This window comes from Lissotriton helveticus, chromosome 10 (genome assembly GCF_964261635.1).
Source record: "Lissotriton helveticus chromosome 10, aLisHel1.1, whole genome shotgun sequence".
NCBI lineage: Eukaryota > Metazoa > Chordata > Amphibia > Caudata > Salamandridae > Lissotriton > Lissotriton helveticus.
The window spans coordinates 687,613,668-687,636,970 of NC_136071.1; the positions used below are offsets into that span (position 1 = coordinate 687,613,668).

Sequence of the window (23,303 nt, forward strand, 5' to 3'; positions counted from 1 at the left end):
ATACAAACAGGGCAGAACAGGCTCAGAAGAATGGAGGGACTTTAGGCCGGAATCAAGGGAATAGTCAAGGAGGGACTCAAAATACACTGAGTAGTGCAGGACAAGGAAAGGGGAAAGGAACAGATTCCAAGTCAGGGGTGGATATTGGTACACTGAAGAGAACCACCACCTGTCATTATTGTCACTAATTCAGGCATTGGAAGTGAGAGTGTCGAGCGAATCCAGCAGATCAGTTTCAGGATGAGGAAGGTATAGAGGTGCCTGATGTTATTAACACAGTGACAAGACCTAGATCCGTAAATGGGGGAAATCCGAATCATTTAGTGCAGGTACCCCAACCTCCGAGATTTTCTCAATGTATTCGAGCGTATCATCAAATGCCGTTCATGGAGACTTTAGATGGATTTGATCCAAACCCATTGCAATGACTTTGCCTGAGGGGGGAGGAAGACTGTACCTTTGGAGCAGTCTTAGAAGTAGACCAGCATGGACCATATGTAGAGGCAGACATGAGCGATCATCCCATCACATTCTTGATTTATACTGGTGCTACCCGCTCTACTGTGAGATCCCAAACTTACCAATCTCTGGACAATTGATCCAAGTTGTGGGAGTTGCTAATAGGAGAATGACAAACCCATAGACAGATGAGATCCCTTTGAGAATAGGAACCTTTCAGGATCAACACTAGTTTGTGGTGTGCGATTCAAGTCCAGTCTGTTTATTGGGACATAATCTCTTGTGTAAGCTGAACTGTACCATCTATTGCACGCCCAACGGAGAGGAATTGCAGACTAATGACAATGACATTGCACTCAAACTGTTGAATCAGAATCCTTGTGTAGACATGCACCCAGTGCTAACAGTTGATGATATGCCATGCAATCTGAGAGACATTGTTACCCCTGTGGTGTGGCATTTCATGGGAGAAGAGATAGGACTGATTTGAGGGGTTGAGCCAGTTGTTATACAGATCCCCAAGAACGCCTCAGTACAACCTGACCCTGGAAACGGTGGCAAGAATTACACCAGGGATTGAGTCCATGATTGTGCAGGGCATCCTAAAGGAAATCAGGGGAAGTCTGTGCAATTCACCTGTAATGGGGCTACAGAAACCTAGTGGCAAATACAGGATTATTCAGGACTTGTGGAGGGTCAATGCGATTGTGATGTCATGTTGTCCTGTGGTACTGAATCCAGCTGAGAGAAAGTCTGTGTCGTGCCCCAGCTCTGGGAATGCCTGATTACAAGAAAGCATTTTTGTTATTCAGCTGTGAGAGGGAGGGTTGTGCACTGTTTGTACTCACCCAGGTACATGGGGGTGTCTGCAGATCAGTGGCCTACTTCTCAGCTACATTAGATCCTGTAGCTTCAACGTTGCCCAGATGTCTCAAAGCCGTTTCTTCAACTGGTGTCAGCATTGGGAGATGTGAAAGTATTGTGATGGGTCATCCCCTTACTGTTAATGCTCCACACTCAATTGAGCTCCTGGTGATGACAACCAAAACACAGCACTTGACTAATAACAGGCTCACCCAATATGAGCATATCTTGCTGACCTCAGAGAATGTTACCCTGAAAAGATGCTCTGTATTAAATCCTGCTACTTTGATGCTTATTCCAAGTATTGAGGGAGAAGATTGTGAAGACTATGACTGTCTGGATGTTACTGAACTCTGTAGCAAACCGAGACCCAACATTATTGATGAACCACTACCAGAATCAGACCAAATCCTTTTTGTCAATGGTTCATGCCTAAGAGACAATGAGGGTTACTTGAGAGCACCTTTTGCTGTCTGTACCATTTCTGGAGTTGTGGGAACTGCTTGTTTACATGGAGTACACTCCCTGCAAGTTGCTGAAATCCTTGCCTTGACATGTGCATGCCTTGTTTCTGATCAAATCCGAGTCACTATCTATATCGATAGCCAATATGGTTTCGGTGTAGTTCATGACTTTGGACAGCTATGGTCACAGAGGGGGTTCTTAACGTCCTCACATTCTCCTATCAGAAATGAGGAATATGTGAGACGACGGTTGGAAGCCTTAAAGATTATTCTGGCAAAGGCACAGAGAGAACCAAGCTCAACATGATCATAGCCATTGCGGGCACTTGGGATTAGGTCAAGCGTCTGCAGGGAGAAGTGTCAAATGAAGAGGAAACTGGTTGGATCAAAGCAGGTTGTGAAAAGAGAGAAGATGGCATTTGGGTTTCAACAGATGGGAGAGCGGTGTTGCTGGATTGTCTGTTGGGTCCTATTATAAGAAAGATACCTGTAGCAGTGCACATTGGGAGAGATGCTATGGTGCGAGTGTTCAGGCAAATGTGGTTTAACCCGAGATTTCGTGTGTTTACAGAAGCAGTGTGTCACTCAGGTCTATAGCTACAATGCAGTCTCTGTTCAACTTGTTAAGCTGCACACAGTATCCTCAAGATTTCATTGTTGAAGTGTGTGCTTCGGTCTGATTCCAGCGAAGTCAGGAAGCCGAACCTAGGTAATAACTCCCTCAAAAGCTGCTTTCCTACAGTGAAACTGCTATTTCTCCTAGTCAGGTATGCCACAACCCATTGTGAAAAGATGCACACAACAACCGGGACATACCTCAACCTATTGCATCTCAATGAATTGCATCCTGTTGAAGGGTCCACCTGACCTTTCTGTGTGGCTCAATGTCACTCGAGTTCTTTTCCCTCTCTTGACACACAAAACATCTGTGACACAATGTTTCAGCCATCAATCTAAACCTTGGATTAAACCAAGTGTGACTGAACAACCTGACCATGGCATCCTTCCCTACATGAGTCAGACCATGATAATGCCTAGTCATTGCGGGCAAAATACTATTTGACAACACAGGTCTTCCATCTCTTGAAACCCAAATCTCATCCTCGTCCCTCTTCAAACAATCTGCACTAACCTATCTCTTCTGTTCTGCCTCTGATACCTCTTCGTGCAGCCCCTTGACTTCCTCCCACGTATCAGCTGTCATTAACAAAAGGTTGTAGTTTGTCTCATCTGTCCCCTCTTTAGTACTTCGCGACCTCATCAGCATATCTGTTTCCAACGGTGACATGATCATTCCCCCTTACAATGAGAGGCACATTTTACTACTGCATCTTGAGAAGGTAGTTGCAATGCCTCAAGAAACTTTCTTACTTGTTCTCCGTTTCAGATGAGGGACCCTGAAGAATTCAAAATCCCCCTCTAGGACCATAACTGTCCAAAATCGTGAACAACACCAAAGCCATATTGACTATCAGTGAAAATGTCCACTCTCTGCTGGTAAGATATACAGCATGCCCAGTAGGAGCAATCAATTCAACAACTTGTGCAGAGAACACTCCTTGGAGCTACGAAGCTTCAACTACTACTGAATATGTACAAACTGCTTACGCAGTTCATAAATATCCTTCATGGTCTCGCAAACATGGGCCATCCACAAATAAAAGCAAAATCAGATTCAGGCAGTGGCTCATCTTGTATATCTGGTCTTGACTTGGTGCACAGTTCAGTAACATTGAGACAGTAATGCTCCATCTCACTCTCATCATTGTCATTCTCAGGAAGGGGCAACAGGGTGGCAGGGTTCAAGACAGCACACCTTTCCAATGTAACATTCTCAGCCGCTAGTATGATCTGCGCATACCGAGTCAAACAGCTGTTTGTCAAGTGTTGAGTACAGGTACGAGCCAACAGTATCTCTAAGGAGTGGGGCACATACAACGTTAAAGGATGACCCATAACAATGCCTTCGCATCTCTCTTTGCTAACACTTGCAGCGTCCACAGATTTAAGACAGCTGGGCAACACTGCAACTACTGGATCAAGGGTAGCAGAAAAATATGCTATGGGTCTACGGGCACTTCCTTGAGTCTGTGAAAGTGTGTAAGCACTGAGAGAGAGCAACCCTCCCCCTCATTGCAGAAAAGCAAATATCTGCTTTGTTATAATCAGGCATTCCTAGTGCCGGATTGCGGCAGAGACTTTCTCTCGACTCGAGGAAGGCAACCAAGCAATCATTATCCCAAGGTACTTGATCCAACCCATCCTGGTGTGTTAGCCTCTGTAAAGACTTGCCCACTAAAGAAAAATTGGGTACCCACTTGCAACGTTAGCCCGCCACGCCCAAGAACATTTTGATCTCTTTCTCTGTTGTTGGTGGTTTCATTTGCAGAATCGAAGAGATTCTTTCCTGTGACACCTTCCTGACTCCTTTCTCAATGTGATGTCTGAGATACAGAACTTCTTTCAAACAGCATTGCAACTTTTAGGGGTACACCTTATGTCTATTCTCAGCCAAGTGGTTCAACGGGGCAATAGTATCCATCTTGAAATCTTTCCTGAGTGTTTGACGCAGCCAGCAGGTCATCAATATACTGTACCAGGACAGAGTTACAGGGCATAACCAAAGACTTCAGCTTATTTTTAAGGACCTGATTAAAAATTGATCAGCTTTCCGTATAACCTTGTGGGACTCTGCACCATGCCAAAACACAACTGCACAAAACCGAAACATGAAGAATTGACTGCCCTTGAGCACTCCTCCGTCAATGACACCTATTCGTTCCCGGGCAGACTGCGTGCTGAGGCAATGTTACTACAAGCCCCTCCACCCTGAAAGTCCAAGAGGCAGAGCGTTGCCAAAACAAAAATACTATGAGTCTGATTTCAACCGTATGTATTTAATTTTTGTGCTTACACATTAGATGTGCATCTGTTCTTTATTATATTATTTCTTTAGTATAGGATTGTTTTTCTCACGGAGTGGTAGTCCTGAAGAAGAGGTTTAGGGGACACCTCAAAACATGTCGACCAAATACTAGGGACATTACACACATAACAGTTACACTTCCTCCCTACTATCAATCCCTTTTTATCCATACCAACTAGGAGCAGGAATAAATTAATCGCTCACTAGCTAGGTATTTATAACCTCACCATCACCACTCCCCCCGTACACTGCCCTACATATTTTTTCACAAAAAGTGCTCCTACGTATTTCTGCAAGTTGCAGCACGCCCCAGACAGTAGCTGTCGGATGGCCCCAATGATGAAGCATGTCACCTAGGGGCAACCTTTGGTGAGTGAGGGGACTAAAGAAGAGAATTTTCTCTTCTTAGATTCAGGGTGTTGTTTCGCACATTTAGCGGAAGTCCTTCCCTTTGGTTAGGTTCTCTGATCTGTCATTTACAGATTTGTTAATAACTATACTCAGTCTGGAGGATGAATCTAATGTCTACCTCCATCTCCCCACCTTTTTAGGTCTCGTCTATTCCATCCCATAGGGATGGTAGGCATGATTTATAGTAAGCGTTCCGAAAAGCGTCTACCCAGCTGCGGATCGCGTACAGTTCATGTGAGCCAGGCGCGTGTACAGGAATTCGCTCCCCCTACCCCTCCCACAAAGCAAGACAAGACAAGCACATCCCAGCGACCGCGGCCGCTCTGATTCCATTTGCCACTAGCCACTTCACGCGCTCCGCAGGTCATAAACAGGACCATCTGCTCGTGAATCGGAATGCTGGCATTGTTGCCCAGCCCCCCTCCCAGCACTGCCTTTCCTCTGCCATTCTATGGTTTCCAATGCGTCTTACCAAAAGTGCACTTTCCCTGCTCCCTAACACAGGCTTCTCCACTATAACCCTCTTTTCATTAATTTTACTCAGCTCTCATCTTTAACCCAGCCCACAAACACACACACACAGACACACACACAACCCCGCTCCCCCCACCGCGCAATGCCGAGAGCTTCACTGACACTTTCACTTTAATTCGGTTCTGTAAACGCAAAATGCGTTCATTGCCTGTAACATGTCTAAAAGTATTTTAAGGTAAATTTCACACCGTTTTGATTTGAAATGGAACAATGCATGTGCCTAAATAGTAGAACAGCTTTTTCGGATGAAATTGGCGGCGAAAACTCTCAGTGAGAAAATTGGTCTTGTGCACTTTCCCTGCTCCCTAACACAGGCTTCTCCACTATAACCCTCTTTTCGTTAATTTTACTCAGCTCTCATCTATAACCCAGCCCACAGACACACACACACAGACACACACACACACACACATACACCCCACCCCCCGCCGCACAATGCTGAGAGCTTCACTGACACTTTCACTTTAATTCGGTTCTGTAAACGCAAAATGCGTTCATTGACTGTAACATGTCTAAAAGTATTTTAAGGTAAATTTCACACCGTTTTGATTTAAAGTGGAACAATGCATGTGGAACAATGCATGTGCCTAAATAGTAGTACAGCTTTTTTGGATGAAATTGGCGGCGAAAACTCTCAGTGAGAAAGTTGGTCTTGTGCACTTTCCCTGCTCCCTAACACAGGCTTCTCCACTATAACCCTCTTTTCGTTAATTTTACTCAGCTCTCATCTTTAACCCAGCCCACAGACACACACACACAGACACACACAGACACACAAACACCCCGCCCCCGCAGCGCAATGCCGAAAGCTTGACTGACACTTTCACTTTAATTCGGTTCTGTAAACGCAAAATGCTTTCATTGACTGTAACATGTCTAAAAGTATTTTAAGGTAATTAAATTTCACACCGTTTTGATTTAAAGTGGAACAATGCATGTGCCTAAATAGTAGTACAGCTTTTTCGGATGAAATTGGCGGCGAAAACTCTCCATGAGAAAATTGGTCTCAAGAACCAGGAAAAGTTTTGGTGACGTCATTTTGCAGCACTCATTTTAAAAAATCCCTCATCCTCACACCCCCTCACCCACACACACCCTCACCCTCACACCCCCTCACCCTCACAACCCCTCACCCTCACTCACCCTCACACACCCTCACCAGCATAGCATAACAAAACATAGCATAGCATAACAAAACACAGCATAGCATAGCATAACATAACAAAAAAAGCATAGGATAGCAAAACATAGCATAGCATAACAAAACAAAGCATAGGATAGCAAAACAAAACATAGCATAACAAAACAAAACATAGCATAGCAAAACACAACAAAGCATAGCATAGCATAACAAAACACAACAAAACATAGCATAGCATAACAAAACATAGCATAACAAAACAAAGCATAACATAACAAAACATAGCAAAACAAAACCTAGCATACTATAACAAAACATAGCATAGCGTAACAAAACACAACAAAACATAGCATAACATAACAAAACATAGCATAACATAAAACAAAGCATAGCATAACAAAACATAGCAAAACACAACAAAACATAGCATAGCATAACAAAACACAACAAAACATAGCATACATAACAAAACATAGCATAGCAAAGCACAGCAAATTATAGCATAGCATAACAAACCACAACACAACATAGCATAGCATAACAAAACACAACATAGCATAGCATAACAAAACAAAGCTTAGCATAGCATAGCATTAGCAAAACATAGCATAACAAAGCATAGCATAGCATAACAAAACATAGCATAACAAAACATAGCATAACAAAACATAGCATAGCAAAACAACGCATAGCATAATCAAACACAACAAAACATAGCATAGCATAACAAAACATAGCATAGCATAACAAAGCATAGCATAGCAAAACACAACAAAACATAGCATAGCATAACAAAACAAAGCATAGGACAGCAAAACTAAACATAGCATAACAAAACAAAGCATAGGATAGCAAAACAAAACAGCATAGTATAACAAAGCATAGCATAACATAACAAAACATAGCATAAAAAAACACAACAACACATAGCATAACAACACATAGCAAAACACAACAAAACATTGCATAGCTTAACAAAACATAGCATAGCAAAACAAAACATATAATAGCATAGCAAAACATAGCATAGCATACCAAACACAACAAAACATAGTATAGATTAGCATAACAAAACATAGCATAGCAAAGCAATGCATAGCATAATAAAACACAACAAAACATAGCATAGCATCACAAAACATAGCATAGCATAAATGAAATGAAAAATTGCACTTGTATAGCGCGTAACTACCCGGAAGCCTCGCAGCGCTTGTGACTGGTTGTTTAGCGCGGGCTCAGGGTAGTTCAGCAAGTTTTGGCAAACAAGTGCGTTTTCAGGGCTTTCCTAAAGGACATGTAATTACTGTTTCCTCGGATAGGGAGAGGGAGGGAGTTCCAAAGTTTTGCCGCCGAGTGGGAGAAGGAGCGGCCGCCCCAGCGGGCTCTGTTGACTTTGATCGAAGTTGCCAACTGAAGGGTGCCTGAGCGAAGGGGACGGGAAGGGATATAAGGCTTGACTATAGAGTGGAGAATTGCAGGGCCAACTCGATGGAAGGACTTGTGCAAAATGCCCATGGCCTTGAATTGCACTCTTGACCCTATTGGGAGCCAGTGAAGCTCCCTTAGGGCCTTCTTCGCTGACTGCCAGCGGGGCAAGTTGTAAAGTAAGCGGGCAGCACTGTTTTGTGTAACTTGTAGCTTCTGTATAACGGAAGCTGGGGCCCCCATATAAAGAGCATTCCCATAGTCCAGACGGGAGAGAATCAAGGCCTGAACCATGACCCTTCTCGCCTGGAATGGGAGCAGAGGGAGCACCTTGCGGAGCATCCTCATTAGCCCAAAGCAGGTGGCGGCAGTCTTAGTGGCTTGAACCGAAAAGTCTAGAGCTTTGTCGAGCCATATCCCGAGGCTCTTTATTTGGGGCTTGGGAACAGGGGGCAGGCCCAGACATGGTGGCCAGATGGTTGCAAGGGCGGACGGGGAGGAATTGCCCAGAAGGATGATGTCGGTCTTCTCCCCGTTAAGCTTCAAACAAGAGGATTGCATCCACCTGGCAACAACCTCTAGACAGGGACCTAAGGTGTTGGACGAGCCCTCCGGGTGGTCTAAAGAGACCACCAGTTGGGTATCGTCTGCGTAGGTGACAATACGCACACCAAAGGGATGGACTATCCTATCTTGGGGTTCCATGTAGGCATTAAAAAGGGTGGGGCTTAGGGAGGAGCCCTGAGGGACCCCACACCTAAGTGGGTGTTTGGGAGAAGCCACCTCCCCCTCAAAGACCCGAAAGAAGCGTTCATCCAGGAAGGATGTCAGCCATTCCAGGGCCGCGCCCGACACGCCCATGCACGCCAATCGATGTAATAGCGTGGCATGGTGGACCGTGTCGAACGCGGCGCTGAGGTCCAATAGGATAATGGCGACTTTTCCTCCCCGGTCCAACACGGCTCTTGCTGCTTCCGTTACAGCTAAAAGAGCGGTTTCGGTTCCGTGCTGAGGACGAAAACCTGTCTGAGAGGCACGCAGCAAACCGTTGGTCTCCAAGTAGTCCGTTAAGATGTTATTAACGTGCCTCTCAAGCAGTTTACTCAGCCACGGAAGCAAGGAGATGGGACGGTAGTTGGACAGATTACTTTGGTCCAGGGTAGGCTTTTTCAGCAGGACCTTCACCATTGCACACTTCCATGGGAGTGGGACAGATCTAGAGATGATGGACGTATTGAGTACGTCCATAATAACCGGACGAATAACGTCCCAGACCTTAATAATGGCCCGAGGAGGTGCTGGGTCAATGGGCGACCCAGAACTGATTTTAGGAATTAATCTGTCTAGTCTGCCGATGTCAAGAAGTGGGATAGTGTCAAGCCTACAGGGGACCAAAGGATCAGGAACTATGGGAGAGATAGGTCCCATGCTGTCCTTAGGGTTACTGAATGAGGAATATATGGTTTGATTTTTTTGGGAAAAGAACGCAGCCAAATCATTACAGCGGTCTTGGGTGCCTTCAGCAGAGGGACGCTCAGCAGGAGATGAGATAAGGGACTTCACTATCTTAAAAATTTCCTTGGTGGCATTAGCAGCTAAGTTAATTTTCCCTTCATAAAAAAGAACTTGTGCTGCCTTAATCTCTATTTTGTAGAGCTTTATAGCAGCCCTATATTCTGCCTTTCTGAGCTGGGAGTGGTTCTGTCTCCAGGCTCTCTCAAGTTTACGGCACTCTAATTTCATGATTCTGAGGGCAGGAGTGTACCACGGGGCAACTTTGGGTCTTGTTATAGATTTACGGGGGAGTTTGGGAAGGACCTGATCAAGGGAGGTGGTAATCCAATTATCAAAATTGTTGGTGGCCATAAATGAGTTTGTTGCCTTCCTAGGAGGATCTCGAGCGAGAGCAGCTGCCCAGTCAGGGACGGGGAGTAAGGGCCATTTCCTACCAAGGTGTTTAACAAACTTTTGAGGGGGAGAGGGAGAGTAAGTGGACCATGTGAAAGGAATTAAAAAATGGTCGGTCCAGGGCAGTGGAATGGGAGTATCCACCATGAGGTCATCTATGTTATTGTAGATATGATCAAGAAGATGTCCCCTATTATGGGTAGCCTGGTAGCCCCTTTGGTGAAGGGCAATAGCTTGCAAGTTAGAACGAAGGTTATTTGCTGCCAAGTCGTGGGGGTCGTCAAGATGCAAATTGAGGTCCCCAAGCAAGGTTAGATTGGACGAGGTCAGCACGACACTTGCCGTAAGCTCTGTTATCTTGGCGATAAAATTATTAAGGGCACCGGGAGGACGGTAGGCTAGGATACCTGAGAAGGTAGTCGTGGGAGAAAATTCTAACACGAAGTGAAAACTCTCACAGGCTGGGGAGGTGGTGGGAGAGATGCAGCACCTAAAGCTATCTCTGTGTATGATGGCAAGTCCACCCCCTCTCCCAGTCTGATGATCAAGTCGTTTGAGGGTGTATCCTTGAGGGGTAGCCCACACTGTGGCAGGGTCATTATCTATTTGGAGCCAGGTCTCCGTTAGGAAAAGAGCATCAGGATTGAGCTCTTCTATCAGCATGTACAGCTCAGTGTAGTGTTTCGGTAAAGACCGACAGTTGAGGAGAAACATTCTCCATTTCTGTACAGAGGACGAATGACGGCTGTGTGAGGAAAGGGTACTCCAATCACAGTTTTTACAGGAGTGGTCTACATTAGAAGGAAGAATCGAGTGCCGACAGGAAGGATTGGGGGGAGGTCGTAGGGCATGAAGCGAAAAAGTGTCATAGGAGAGGCGCTCCCCTACCATGATTGCAAAAAACACAGTTGATGGACAGAATGTAGAACAATGTCATACATTCACCCCAGTACAAGGATCTGGGCCTAAATCCATCGTTTTTTTGCACTCCACACCACCCTGGGTTAGACACTGGCTATATGCAAATCAGCTCTGACCCTGTGCCTCATGGGAACAGTCCAGTCCGAACTACCAAGCCATGTCTTTCCCAGACCGGAATCAAGCATCCAAGGACCGGTTTCTGGCTATCAGCCTTCATCAGCCTGGATAGCTTGACTCCAGTGGTGTGGAGAGCCTGGGACTCACGTCTGAGCATACCCAGCCCACTCGGGGTGAAAATTGCAAAAAACACAGTTGATGGACAGAATGTAGAACAATGTCATACATTCACCCCAGTACAAGGATCTGGGCCTAAATCCATCGTTTTTTTGCACTCCACACCACCCTGGGTTAGACACTGGCTATATGCAAATCAGCTCTGACCCTGTGCCTCATGGGAACAGTCCAGTCCGAACTACCAAGCCATGTCTTTCCCAGACCGGAATCAAGCATCCAAGGACCGGTTTCTGGCTATCAGCCTTCATCAGCCTGGATAGCTTGACTCCAGTGGTGCGGAGAGCCTGGGACTCACGTCTGAGCATACCCAGCCCACTCGGGGTGAAAATTGCAAAAAACACAGTTGATGGACAGAATGTAGAACAATGTCATACATTCACCCCAGTACAAGGATCTGGGCCTAAATCCATCGTTTTTTTGCACTCCACACCACCCTGGGTTAGACACTGGCTATATGCAAATCAGCTCTGACCCTGTGCCTCATGGGAACAGTCCAGTCCGAACTACCAAGCCATGTCTTTCCCAGACCGGAATCAAGCATCCAAGGACCGGTTTCTGGCTATCAGCCTTCATCAGCCTGGATAGCTTGACTCCAGTGGTGTGGAGAGCCTGGGACTCACGTCTGAGCATACCCAGCCCACTCGGGGTGAAAATTGCAAAAAACACAGTTGATGGACAGAATGTAGAACAATGTCATACATTCACCCCAGTACAAGGATCTGGGCCTAAATCCATCGTTTTTTTGCACTCCACACCACCCTGGGTTAGACACTGGCTATATGCAAATGAGCTCTGACCCTGTGCCTCTCTGGGAAAGACATGGCTTGGTAGTTCGGACTGGACTGTTCCCATGAGGCACAGGGTCAGAGCTGATTTGCATATAGCCAGTGTCTAACCCAGGGTGGTGTGGAGTGCAAAAAAACGATGGATTTAGGCCCAGATCCTTGTACTGGGGTGAATGTATGGCATTGTTCTACATTCTGTCCATCAACTGTGTTTTTTGCAATTTCACCCTGAGTGTGCTGGGGATGCTCAGACGTGAGTCCCAGGCTCTCCACACCACTGGAGTCAAGCTATCCAGGCTGATGAAGGCTGATAGCCAGAAACGGGTCCTTGGATGCTTGATTCCGGTCTGGGAAAGACATGGCTTGGTTGTTCGGACTGGACTGTTCCCATGAGGCACAGGGTCAGAGCTGATTTGCATATAGCCAGTGTCCAACCCAGGGTGGTGTGGAGTGCAAAAAAACGATGGATTTAGGCCCAGATCCTTGTACTGGGGTGAATGTATGACATTGTTCTACATTCTGTCCATCAACTGTGTTTTTTGCAATTTCACCCTGAGTGTGCTGGGGATGCTCAGACGTGAGTCCCAGGCTCTCCACACCACTGGAGTCAAGCTATCCAGGCTGATGAAGGCTGATAGCCAGAAACCGGTCCTTGGATGCTTGATTCCGGTCTGGGAAAGACATGGCTTGGTAGTTCGGACTGGACTGTTCCCATGAGGCACAGGGTCAGAGCTGATTTGCATATAGCCAGTGTCTAACCCAGGGTGGTGTGGAGTGTAAAAAAACGATGGATTTAGGCCCAGATCCTTGTACTGGGGTGAATGTATGACATTGTTCTACATTCTGGCCATCAACTGTGTTTTTTGCAATTTCACCCTGAGTGTGCTCGGGATGCTCAGACGTGAGTCCCAGGCTCTCCACACCACTGGAGTCAAGCTATCCAGGCTGATGAAGGCTGATAGCCAGAAACCGGTCCTTGGATGCTTGATTCCGGTCTGGGAAAGACATGGCTTGGTAGTTCGGACTGGACTGTTCCCATGAGGCACAGGGTCAGAGCTGATTTGCATATAGCCAGTGTCTAATCCAGGGTGGTGTGGAGTGCAAAAAAACGATGGATTTAGGCCCAGATCCTTGTACTGGGGTGAATGTATGACATTGTTCTACATTCTGTCCATCAACTGTGTTTTTTGCAACCCCTACCATGATAGCAGCCGTGGCCAGGATCCAGCGGGAAGCATCTGGACGCGGACTGGCGCAGACTGTCTTCTCTTTGGCGCCTCTTCGGCGCGTCTACGGCGCTACCGCTGCGCGTCACCGCTGCGCGGGGAGAAGAGGGGCCAAATAGATTAGGCGAAGGTGGAGACTAGCACGTCACCCTCCCAAGATGGACGCCCAATGTGGATCAAGCAGGAAGTGGTGGCGCTTTACCTCCCTCCACAACAATCAGCACTGGTAGCTGCGATGGACCGGGGAGTGGGCGAACAGAATACAGGTATTAAAACAAGTTTTTTTAGAAAATAAATGAAATGCAGTAAAAACGATTAAAAAAACGCTTGCAGCAGTCCTTGATCACTGCCAAGCGCTAGCGCTGCGGTGTTTGTCAGTCAACAAAGCATAGCATAGCAAAACACAACAAAACATAGCATAGCATAACAAAACACAACAAAACATAGCATAGCATAACAAAACAATGCATAGGATAGAAAAACTAAACATAGCATAGCATAACAAAACACAACAAAACATAGCATAGCATAACAAAACAATGCATAGGATAGAAAAACTAAACATAGCATAGCATAACAAAACAAAGCATAGGATAGCAAAACAAAACATAGCATAGCATAACAAAACATAGCATAACATAAGAAAACATAGCATATCAAAACACAACACATAGCATAACAAAACACAACAAAACATAGCATAGCAAAACAAAACATAGCATAGCAAAACATAGCATAGCATAACAAAACACAACAAAACATAGCATAACAAAACACAACATAGCATAGCATAACAAAACAAAGCTTAGCATAGCATAGCATAACAAAGCATAGCATAGCATAACAAAACATAGCATAACAAAACATAGCATAGCAAAACACAACAAAACATAGCATAGCATAACAAAACACAACAAAACATACCATAGCATAACAAAACAAAGCATAGGATAGCAAAACTAAACATAGCATAACATAACAAAACAAAGCATGGGATAGCAAAACAAAACAGCATAGCATAGCAAAACATAGCATAACATACCAAAACATAGCATAACAAAACATAGCATAACACACCAAAACATAGCATAACAAAACACAACAAAACATAGCATAGCTTAACAAAACACAACAAAACATATAATAGCATAGCAAAACAAAACATATAATAGCATAGCAAAACATAGCATAGCATACCAAACACAACAAAACATAGCATAGCATAGCATAACAAAACACAGCATTGCAAAATAAAGCATAGCATAATAAAGCACAACAAAACATAGCATAGCATAACAAAACATAGCATAGCATAACAAAGCATAGAATAGCAAAACATAGCATAGCATAACAAAACACAGCATAGCATAGCATAACAAATCAAAGCATAGGATAGCAAAACATAGCATAGCATAACAAACGAAACATAGGATAGCAAAAAAAACATAGCATAGCATACAACATCACTCAGCACCACCACATCATCACTCAGGGGCACCACAACATCACTATGCGCTACCACAGCATCACTGAACGCCACAGCATCACTCATTTGCCATCACAACATCATTCAGCGCCACCACAGCATCAGTCTGTGCAACCATTCAACAACAACTGGTTCAAATATGTTCTCTCAATGTTTCAAGCTTTATTACAAATGTAACAAAAAGATGTTAATATTTCACTTCTGTTCTTGGATTTTCATCACAATAAAATACACTGAACATAATCTTCACAAAAGTTATTTACAAAAGTTTAAGCTATTGCCATTATAAATTACAATAACTTTCATTTAAGTATTAATTATTAAAAAAAAAAATAATAGCCATTGTTATTTGTAATAAAAAAGTACATGTAAGTCACGTAAATATAACACATATTGCATTCCAAATGCTATAGGTGTCACATTTGCAAAAGTTTTAACTATTGGCATTGTAAATGTTAAAGCTATTAATTTTGCTATTTTCAAAAACAAAACATAAATAAAAAAATTCTCATTTACAATACCTATAGCTCAAACGTTCCTAATGCGAGACCTATTGCATTGCAAATGCTTCTTTGTTTATATCGTAGATGCTGTCCACAAGTAACTTGGACCCACCATATCAAATAAAGTATACAAATCAGTCCATAAAACTTTCAAGATATTGAAAAACCTTTTTGCCTGTCTCACCTTTGGTGAAATACTTCTGCCCACCTACAAATGAGTAAATTGGTGGTAGGAGTAGGAAGCATCAGGATCCATAAACAGTGGCACAAGCGGTCCTCGCTGATACAACACCTGCAGCATGTGCTGTATTTGTTCAGAGTAGGACGCATCACAGTGGTATTGTAAATGCGCCTCCTAATTCACACACACACCGAGGATGGGCAGGAGAAGTGGGAGTGACAGGTAATTATTTTTCTTTTCTTTGTGTTGTGTCTAGTCACTTCTTACTGCTGATGCACTCACTGATCTGGTAAATAAGGTCTTTCATAACACAATTTTTCGAAGGAGTGTAAATTTTATCCTGTTAGCAGGAAATGCTGTCATTTGGATGTGAAAGGCTATCCCTGCCCTTTCACTCAGTGGGCTGTTTAAGCTGTGACTGCCTACAAGAAAAAAAAAGGCAGATACCAGGCACTACATTTTATTTTGCATTAAACAACTCTGCGCTTTGGCATTCTTTTTGCCAACATCATGTTGCATTGTGGGATTGTAGTTTTGCTATTAACAGTTTCCTTATGGCTCGAAACACCAGTATGCAATATGATTTTGGCTAGAACTCCTGAATTGGCTGAATGTGTTATACATGACATGGAATCACTTGTCAGCTATGTTTTAATTTTTTTTAATTTGTATCGGTCAGTGAGTTTCCCAGAGGTATTTTTATTCTCACATCACCTCCAGCACCACCAGATGAAAACAAAAAAAAAGCTACACTGTAATCAGATGTCGCAGCACAGCTGGGTAGCATTCGGCTATCCAGCTGGGAACCCTATGATGAAGCATGACACCAACTAGGTTGGTGTGTGAGGGTTCTTTTAAAAAACCTTGTGGTGCCAGACACTACGGTGTTGACAAAACCACTCTCTAGTCTTAGCTGATTCATTCATCAATACACAGGGACAAGGACAGCCTACATACTCAGTGGCGTCATTAGGGGGGGGGGGGCGGGGGGAGCGGACCGCACCGGGTGACACCAGCACTAGGGGGTGACACCAATGAGCGGTGACAGACGCAGACCGCAGTGAAGCTCTAATTGTTGTATTTACCGATGAAAACTGTCACGCATAGTTTACTTTCTTTCAATAATTCTTCCTGCTGGCAATCATTTTGTAGTTAAGAACGGTTCCTGTCATTAATAGCATTATAGCAGACTCTGACAGACTGCCCCTTGTGAACCCTGGAGTGACGCCTTGAGTGCATGCATGGTCTGATTGGCCAGAGGCAGACACAGGCGGGCGGCAATTTTGTTTCTCCTTTCCACGCACGCAGGCGTCAAAACGGCGCCATTCTTCCAGGTCTGATCATATGCGCACAGGCCGGGGCCTGTGGATGTCCCTCTCTGTTTGGAGCCAGTGCTTGCCCGGCCGCCTCCTCCTTCCACGCACCGGTCACCAGGTCACTAGGCATCCGAAGATTCATGCCGTGTGTGTGTGTTGCTAATACGGACTCCTATCCCTGATCCAAGTCAGTGATTCTTCACGGAACGTGCTGTGTGGTAAGTACAGTGCTGTTGCTAATAGAAAAATTAAAGTTTCATGAGTTGATAAAAGGAGCAAAAGTACGAGTTAATGTTTGTGCGAATCAATGATCTGCTGAATGTGCACCTTCTTTTGGAAGCACTAATCTGTTAACACTTCTCCCGACGCAGGGACCTTCCGTGACGAGTCTGCTGCTTTGATTCCCATACTGAGTGTAAAATGTGTCTGCAACTTATAAGGCGCACGTGTGGGTTGCTCTGTCTGACGCCACTTGGACTGAGACATCCGCTCTACTGTATCATGAGCATCTAACACAGAAGTTAATGGCTAGCTGCGCCTTTCCATTTGTATAGCTGGCAAGATGATTCAGAGTTAACACACATTGCTGACATCAGATTACTGGTTCCAGTTGTCGGTCTCATCCATATTATTTATAGTGCTTACAGACCACTGTATGATGCACTATGCAAAATGTTATAATGAGGAGCCACACATTGGATGGGCGAGGAACTGGCCTGAAATGAAATACAAGGTATTTGTAGGCAGGTCAAAGTTGGGAAAACAAAGGGTGGGAGCGACAGGAAGAGGAGACAAGCTCTGAAGAGATGCAACACAACTTTACCACGGGGTTAGGGAATGAGCCAGGGACAGCAGGGTATATAGGGCAGGTAAAATAAGCTCCTCTTTCTGCGTCAAACACTGACAGGGGATATGCTTAATTTGTGCTGCTGGTGGGCACCGGCGCTCATTTTTAGCGACCGGAACTTATTTTTCAATATTAGACTTTAAGCAAGAGAGAGAAAGGTAGAAACAAGCGAAATAATGTGTGAAGATAAAGATGGGAAAAAGTAACAAAGGGAGAAAAGACAGATGAAAAGGAACCAGCGAGAGATAAGATAAAGGAAGGCAGGGTGTGGTGGGAAAAGGGTAAAGGCTTTGGTATTTGAAAACACCAGCATTCGGCCACCCCAGCCTTCAGGGTTGCCAGCAGCAGGCTCCCAAAGGAAACTTTGAACCCCTGCACTTTTTTTTAATATAATGTAATCTGTAAACCGGACTTTAGCCACAAAACATTTGTGATCTTGGTGAGGAGGTTGTGTACCTTCAGCTCCAGGTTCCCTGACAGTGACTGTTCATCACCAGCTTCTTCCTAGTGTTTATACCCACCAGTCCCACATCATGTTTGGTGCATCTGTAACCTCCCAAAACACGCAAAAAGTGTTATGTTTTGTGTGCTGAACTATTTGGTTGGTTTTGTTTCTTAAAAATCAAGACTTGGATAATACAAAATGTAGTATGTATGTGGACTCGCAATGCTAAAATAAGCATTGATCCTGTACTCTGTCAATCTCATTTTCTCTAAAAAAAAACTCTAGGTGAGTGTCTTCTAGCAATGTGAGACTTTCATTCCTTAAATAAGTTTCGTGGTAATTTCTGACAATATTCTTTTTCAATATACTTTGTGATGTATGGTGTCTATTCCAATATTTTTAAATGAGGCCTGAATAAAGTTGTGCATTGTGGTAGCATGATTCCTCTTAACATACATTGTATATAGCATTTAAAACCAGGGTTTAATTTGAGCTGGCGGTTTCCGGTGCTCGGCACTGGCACTTAATTGTCAGCACCAGCACTTGAAACTGTATTCCACAAGATAGCACTGTCTGGCTAATTTAGAGATGACAACAACAACAGTTAATTATTTATTCAATATACATTAAAATAACTGCTATACCCCCCTTACCCTCCCACCAAGCCATTCTTATAACTTAGGGGGCCTGGAATATTCCAAATTGTCACACTTGTAGGGTTGTAGGGTGGTGGTTAGTAAGTGTGCTGTCACTATCATTGGTAGCACTGGCATGGGCAATGTGTGGTGCAAGCTGAAGTGGCCTCCTGATGAGAGCACTGGCACCAGGCGCGTAGCTAGGCACTCTGCCTGCCACCTGTGGCGGACCCTGCCTTTTGCCACCACACGTCGCGTTGAAGAGCTAGGGGGGGGGGGTGCAACAGAATATTTTTGCCGCTGCCCCCAAAACTCGTGCCGCCGGGTTACGCGTCTTTGTTCTTTCTCGCCTCGAGGAACAGGAAGCACAGCCAGGCCCCACTGACCAATGTTGTGATTGGTTGGCACACAGGCACCCCAGACCAATCGCAACACTGCAATGCAGCGTTGTGATTGGTTTTGAGCATCCTGGTTCGACGCTCAAATAGGGAATGCGGGCCTGGGAATGTTCTCCATGCAGGCATGGAGCACAGGGAAAGAGTGCATGACTTGTGTGGGCGGCCCGAGAGTCATGACCAAACAGTCATTGTGCACTTAGGAGTGGACACACCACTCCTCCCTTGCTCCAAGAGCAGAGCAGCAACCTGCAAAGCAGCAGGAAACATCAAATGATAATAACTGAAAGTCTGTTATTACCATGTTATGTTTCTACTTCTTACACTGCTCGAAAGCAATGGGGCGATGCTCTGGAGGAGACGCCACTGCCACTATGTGCTATAAGATGTCACTGTGACTATGAGAAATATACACATCACGGGGATGTGTGCTGATCACATGTGAACCTTACCTCACGGTAATGATAGGACACAATTTGCAGCATCATTTGAACTGGTTTTTTTCTGTCTGTGAGATAGGGCGCGAGTGCATGCGTCTTTCTTTCTGTCTCCGTTCCACCATAGTGACAGTTTACATGTATTGAGTGCAACTAGAGATGATTTTCTTTTTTGTTTGTCTTACTAAAACTCTGACTGAAAGTTACTTTTCTGGCCCCGCATTACAAATGCTGCGCTACTAAGATAGGGCAATAGCTACCAGCTCCAATGGAAATACCCGACCTGCTGTATCACTGTGTGCCCGGTGGGTCTCGTGCACATCCAGCTGCCGCTGTGTCCAGTGGCGGACTTGGAGCGGAGGAGGTCCATGCAGTAAGTCGTGAGGGGGTGACACCATGAGTAACCCGCACCGGGTGACACCAACCCTAGTGACGCCACTGTACATACTGTCCTAACTCTCTCTTTTGGTTTATAGAAATAAGGTAGCATCAGCACATGCTTTTTCAATCACGGCAGGTACAAATTAGGCAGCAGCAGCGCAAGCTTCACTCCCTCACAGAATAGGGACAGCATGGCAGTAGCAAAGCAAGCTTCCCTCTCTCCCAGAAGGCACTACATGCAATGTATAGGCAAATGAGTGCGTGAATATGTGGGTTCTGACAACATTCTCACCTAGGTGATATTCCACACATTCTCCCTGAAAATTCTGCTGCCGTCACTTAGACACTCTTTAGTTTGTGTTGACTTTTTAGTTTTCCATGTATTGAAAAATTGCAGTAACCTAGTAGGTCAGTGTTACTTGCACCTGCCTCACAACAGGCTAAATAACTATGCTGTAGACCACTGTTTCCAAACTGCGGGTTGCGACCCACTGGTGCATCCTGAGCTGGTTTTTGGTGGGTCACAGAAGTCCAAGCTATCAATGAAGATGACATTAAATTCTGCATTTATCTTGTCGTACTTGCTGCGCTTGAAAGAACAGAGGACAAATGTCAGCCTATACATGGGTGCTTATAGTTTTTTGACATGGTGACTGGTGTTCACAAACTGCTCTCACTTTGCAATCACAAAAAGAAAAGTAAAGTGAATTATGTGACAATCTTGCTGGGTACAAACTGTGAAAAGAAAGGCTGTAGGATGGTATGTTTTTAGTAACACACAACAAATGTAAAATACCTGTAAAGTAAACTGTACACATTTAACAGTAACAAATGCAAAAATACATCTTTTTTGTTTTTTTTGTAATTTTGAAGTGTGATGAAACAGACCAAATCAAGACCCTTTACTGCACAATTAATAAATATTCGCTGAAGCCCAATTTCCTTCCACAGATAAACATTTGTGTGTTATCTAGTTGTATCAGTAAAGCTGTATGTTTGTGAAAATGTAGTGCCCATTTCATTCGAAAATGTACAGTCTGTAAAGAATAATGCACACAATGCTTCTGTTACATTGAAAAATCCTCCTCATGTCCAATAAAGCTAGTTGGGTCGCAAAAATATGTCCTTCTACAAAGTGGGACGTGGCTATGAAAGTTTTGGGAAGCACTGCTCCAGACGGACAGACACACAGGTGCCAACCTCTTCCAAGAGGGTTTGCATGCACACGCATCAGGTTCTGTGCAATAAAATCCCAGTCTTGGTGCTGCACCTGTTCAAAATGTTGAGGGCAGCCACTGTACAGTTATATTTTTAATTATCCAGCAGACTTTCATTTTTTTTTAACTGTTCTAAGTAGATGAGCAAAACACGATGTGCACGGCTGTTCTAAGAATCCTTACATTTTTTATGTAGGAGAAATATTGCTACATCTGCCCAGATATCGTGAAAGAATTCACAAAGTATGATGCCGATCCTTGCAAATGGCTGAAGCAGTACACGGGCACACATTCGATCAACAAGACCCCCTTTGTTGTAGATGTAGGCTATGAACGGTTCCTGGGGCCTGAAATTTTCTTCCATCCCGAGGTAAGGAAAGACTTTTTGTTTTTCTTCATAATGTGAAGTGTAACAGCCGTCTGTATGTTTGGGCACATGCCCTGCATGGAAACATGGAGCGCGCGGTCTGCCAGCATTCTGACTTGAGCGTCTGTTTGCCATGATCGTTGTTGACTCTGACATGCAGAAATGAAGTACAATATCGCCACCTAGAGGTAACCGAAATGTGTCTAAACCACCTAAGAAATTAAATTGGAATGTCACCTACCTACAACTGAGTTTAACAGGCTGTGCGAACAGCCTGTGCTAACAGAACGTGCCTGTGATTTTTATTTTTGTGCATAATTATTTGTTTCTACTAAATGCAAAATGTTTCTTCTCAGTACTATTTCCTGTTGATTTCAGGCGCCAATAGGAACTGGAAAACGAGAGCCTGCTTTAAATGTGCTCAATGCTTGATTGCTACGACAAAGATTGTTGCCCATGGTTCCTTATCAAATACAAAATGTTGATCAGTCGTTTAAGATGTGTATTAATTATATTTTGAAAAGTATGTGAAACACGGCTGATAAACACATGAAGTCCCAAAATAAATGTTATTTGCCTACTATATAAAAACACATGGGTTGAAACCTTAAAATGATCTGTTTTTATAAATCAGCTCAGTTTAGTGCTGACAAGTACACAGAAATGTGAAATGATGCGAGGTTCAAATCAATAAGGGTGGACAAGCTTAGAATGCTTAGCAGTAATCCTCTTGCACCAGGGGCTCATACTACAGAAAGTGACCAGCGAGGATTTTCTCCTGTTTCTTGCACACCTGGGGCACTCTGATATTGTAGAATGGACTGGAAAGATGCATATGTGGCCACTTCTGTAATATGTGTTGCTCCAGTGCATATTTAGTGCTGGCATGATAACAGTGGGGCATGACCTCATTTGCATGGGGGCATGGCCTCCTTTAATTAGGGAACACTTTGCATTTGAACCGAACAATAGATGTGGCTTACAGCCCTTGGAGAGAACCCCTACTGAGGGGGCGGTGGAACACCTCAGGCATCCTCCTTTGAAATAGGTGCCAGTCTACCTTCAGTGAAAGACAAAGCCAGGATTTCAAACTGCCACTTAGTCTTTCACTAAAGCACTCTCCTCAGCTGAGGCGACAATTGTCAGGATTTGCTCCTGCACGGAGCACTGCACCCACCACAGACTTTCGTGGTCTGTGTCTGTGCTACAAAAGGGGGTGGTGATGGACGGAGCATCTGAACCAATCAAACACTCACACCCAGTCAACAGATCTGGGTTTAATCCATCACCGTTCTTTAGCCCACTCTGCCACCCCAGTTCAGACAGTGGTCTGTGTCTGGGCACCAAGTTGAAGGTGTTCTGCTGTGCTAACATAGAATGTACTCCTGTTTTTTTAATTTGGGCCCAGGTCTTCTGCGTTTCCTCAGAGTGCTGGCAGATATGCCAGCACCTCTGGACATGAATTTTGGGTCTGATTTAGAGAAGTGTTGGCTCCTCCGTAAAAGGTGGAGGAGTGTCGCTGCACTACTTTGAAGCAGTGAAAGAAAGGAAAAATAAAATGATAATAACTTCATGATATTATCTTTTTATTTTGTTCTGCTGCAGCAGCTTAGTGAGGCGCAGCTTCTCTGCTCACAGAGCAGGGTAGGGGAGGAGTATGGGCACACTGAGGTTTCCTAAGTCATGCGCACTAAGCATGTTCTCCACCCAGGCTGAATTACTGCCTGGGTGGAGA

General features: G+C 44.4%; 1 protein-coding gene across 3 annotated transcripts in view; it reads left to right on the top strand.

Annotated features, from left to right (window-relative positions):
* Positions 1–23,303, top strand: part of ACTR3B (actin related protein 3B) — a 584,122-nt gene that overhangs the window by 399,307 nt on the left and 161,512 nt on the right. For all 3 annotated transcript variants that reach the window (XM_078663241.1, XM_078663242.1, XM_078663243.1), the window contains one exon: positions 21,398–21,571. In XM_078663241.1, coding sequence (XP_078519367.1) covers positions 21,398–21,571 — 174 coding nt within the window. The remainder of the gene's footprint in view (positions 1–21,397; positions 21,572–23,303) is intronic.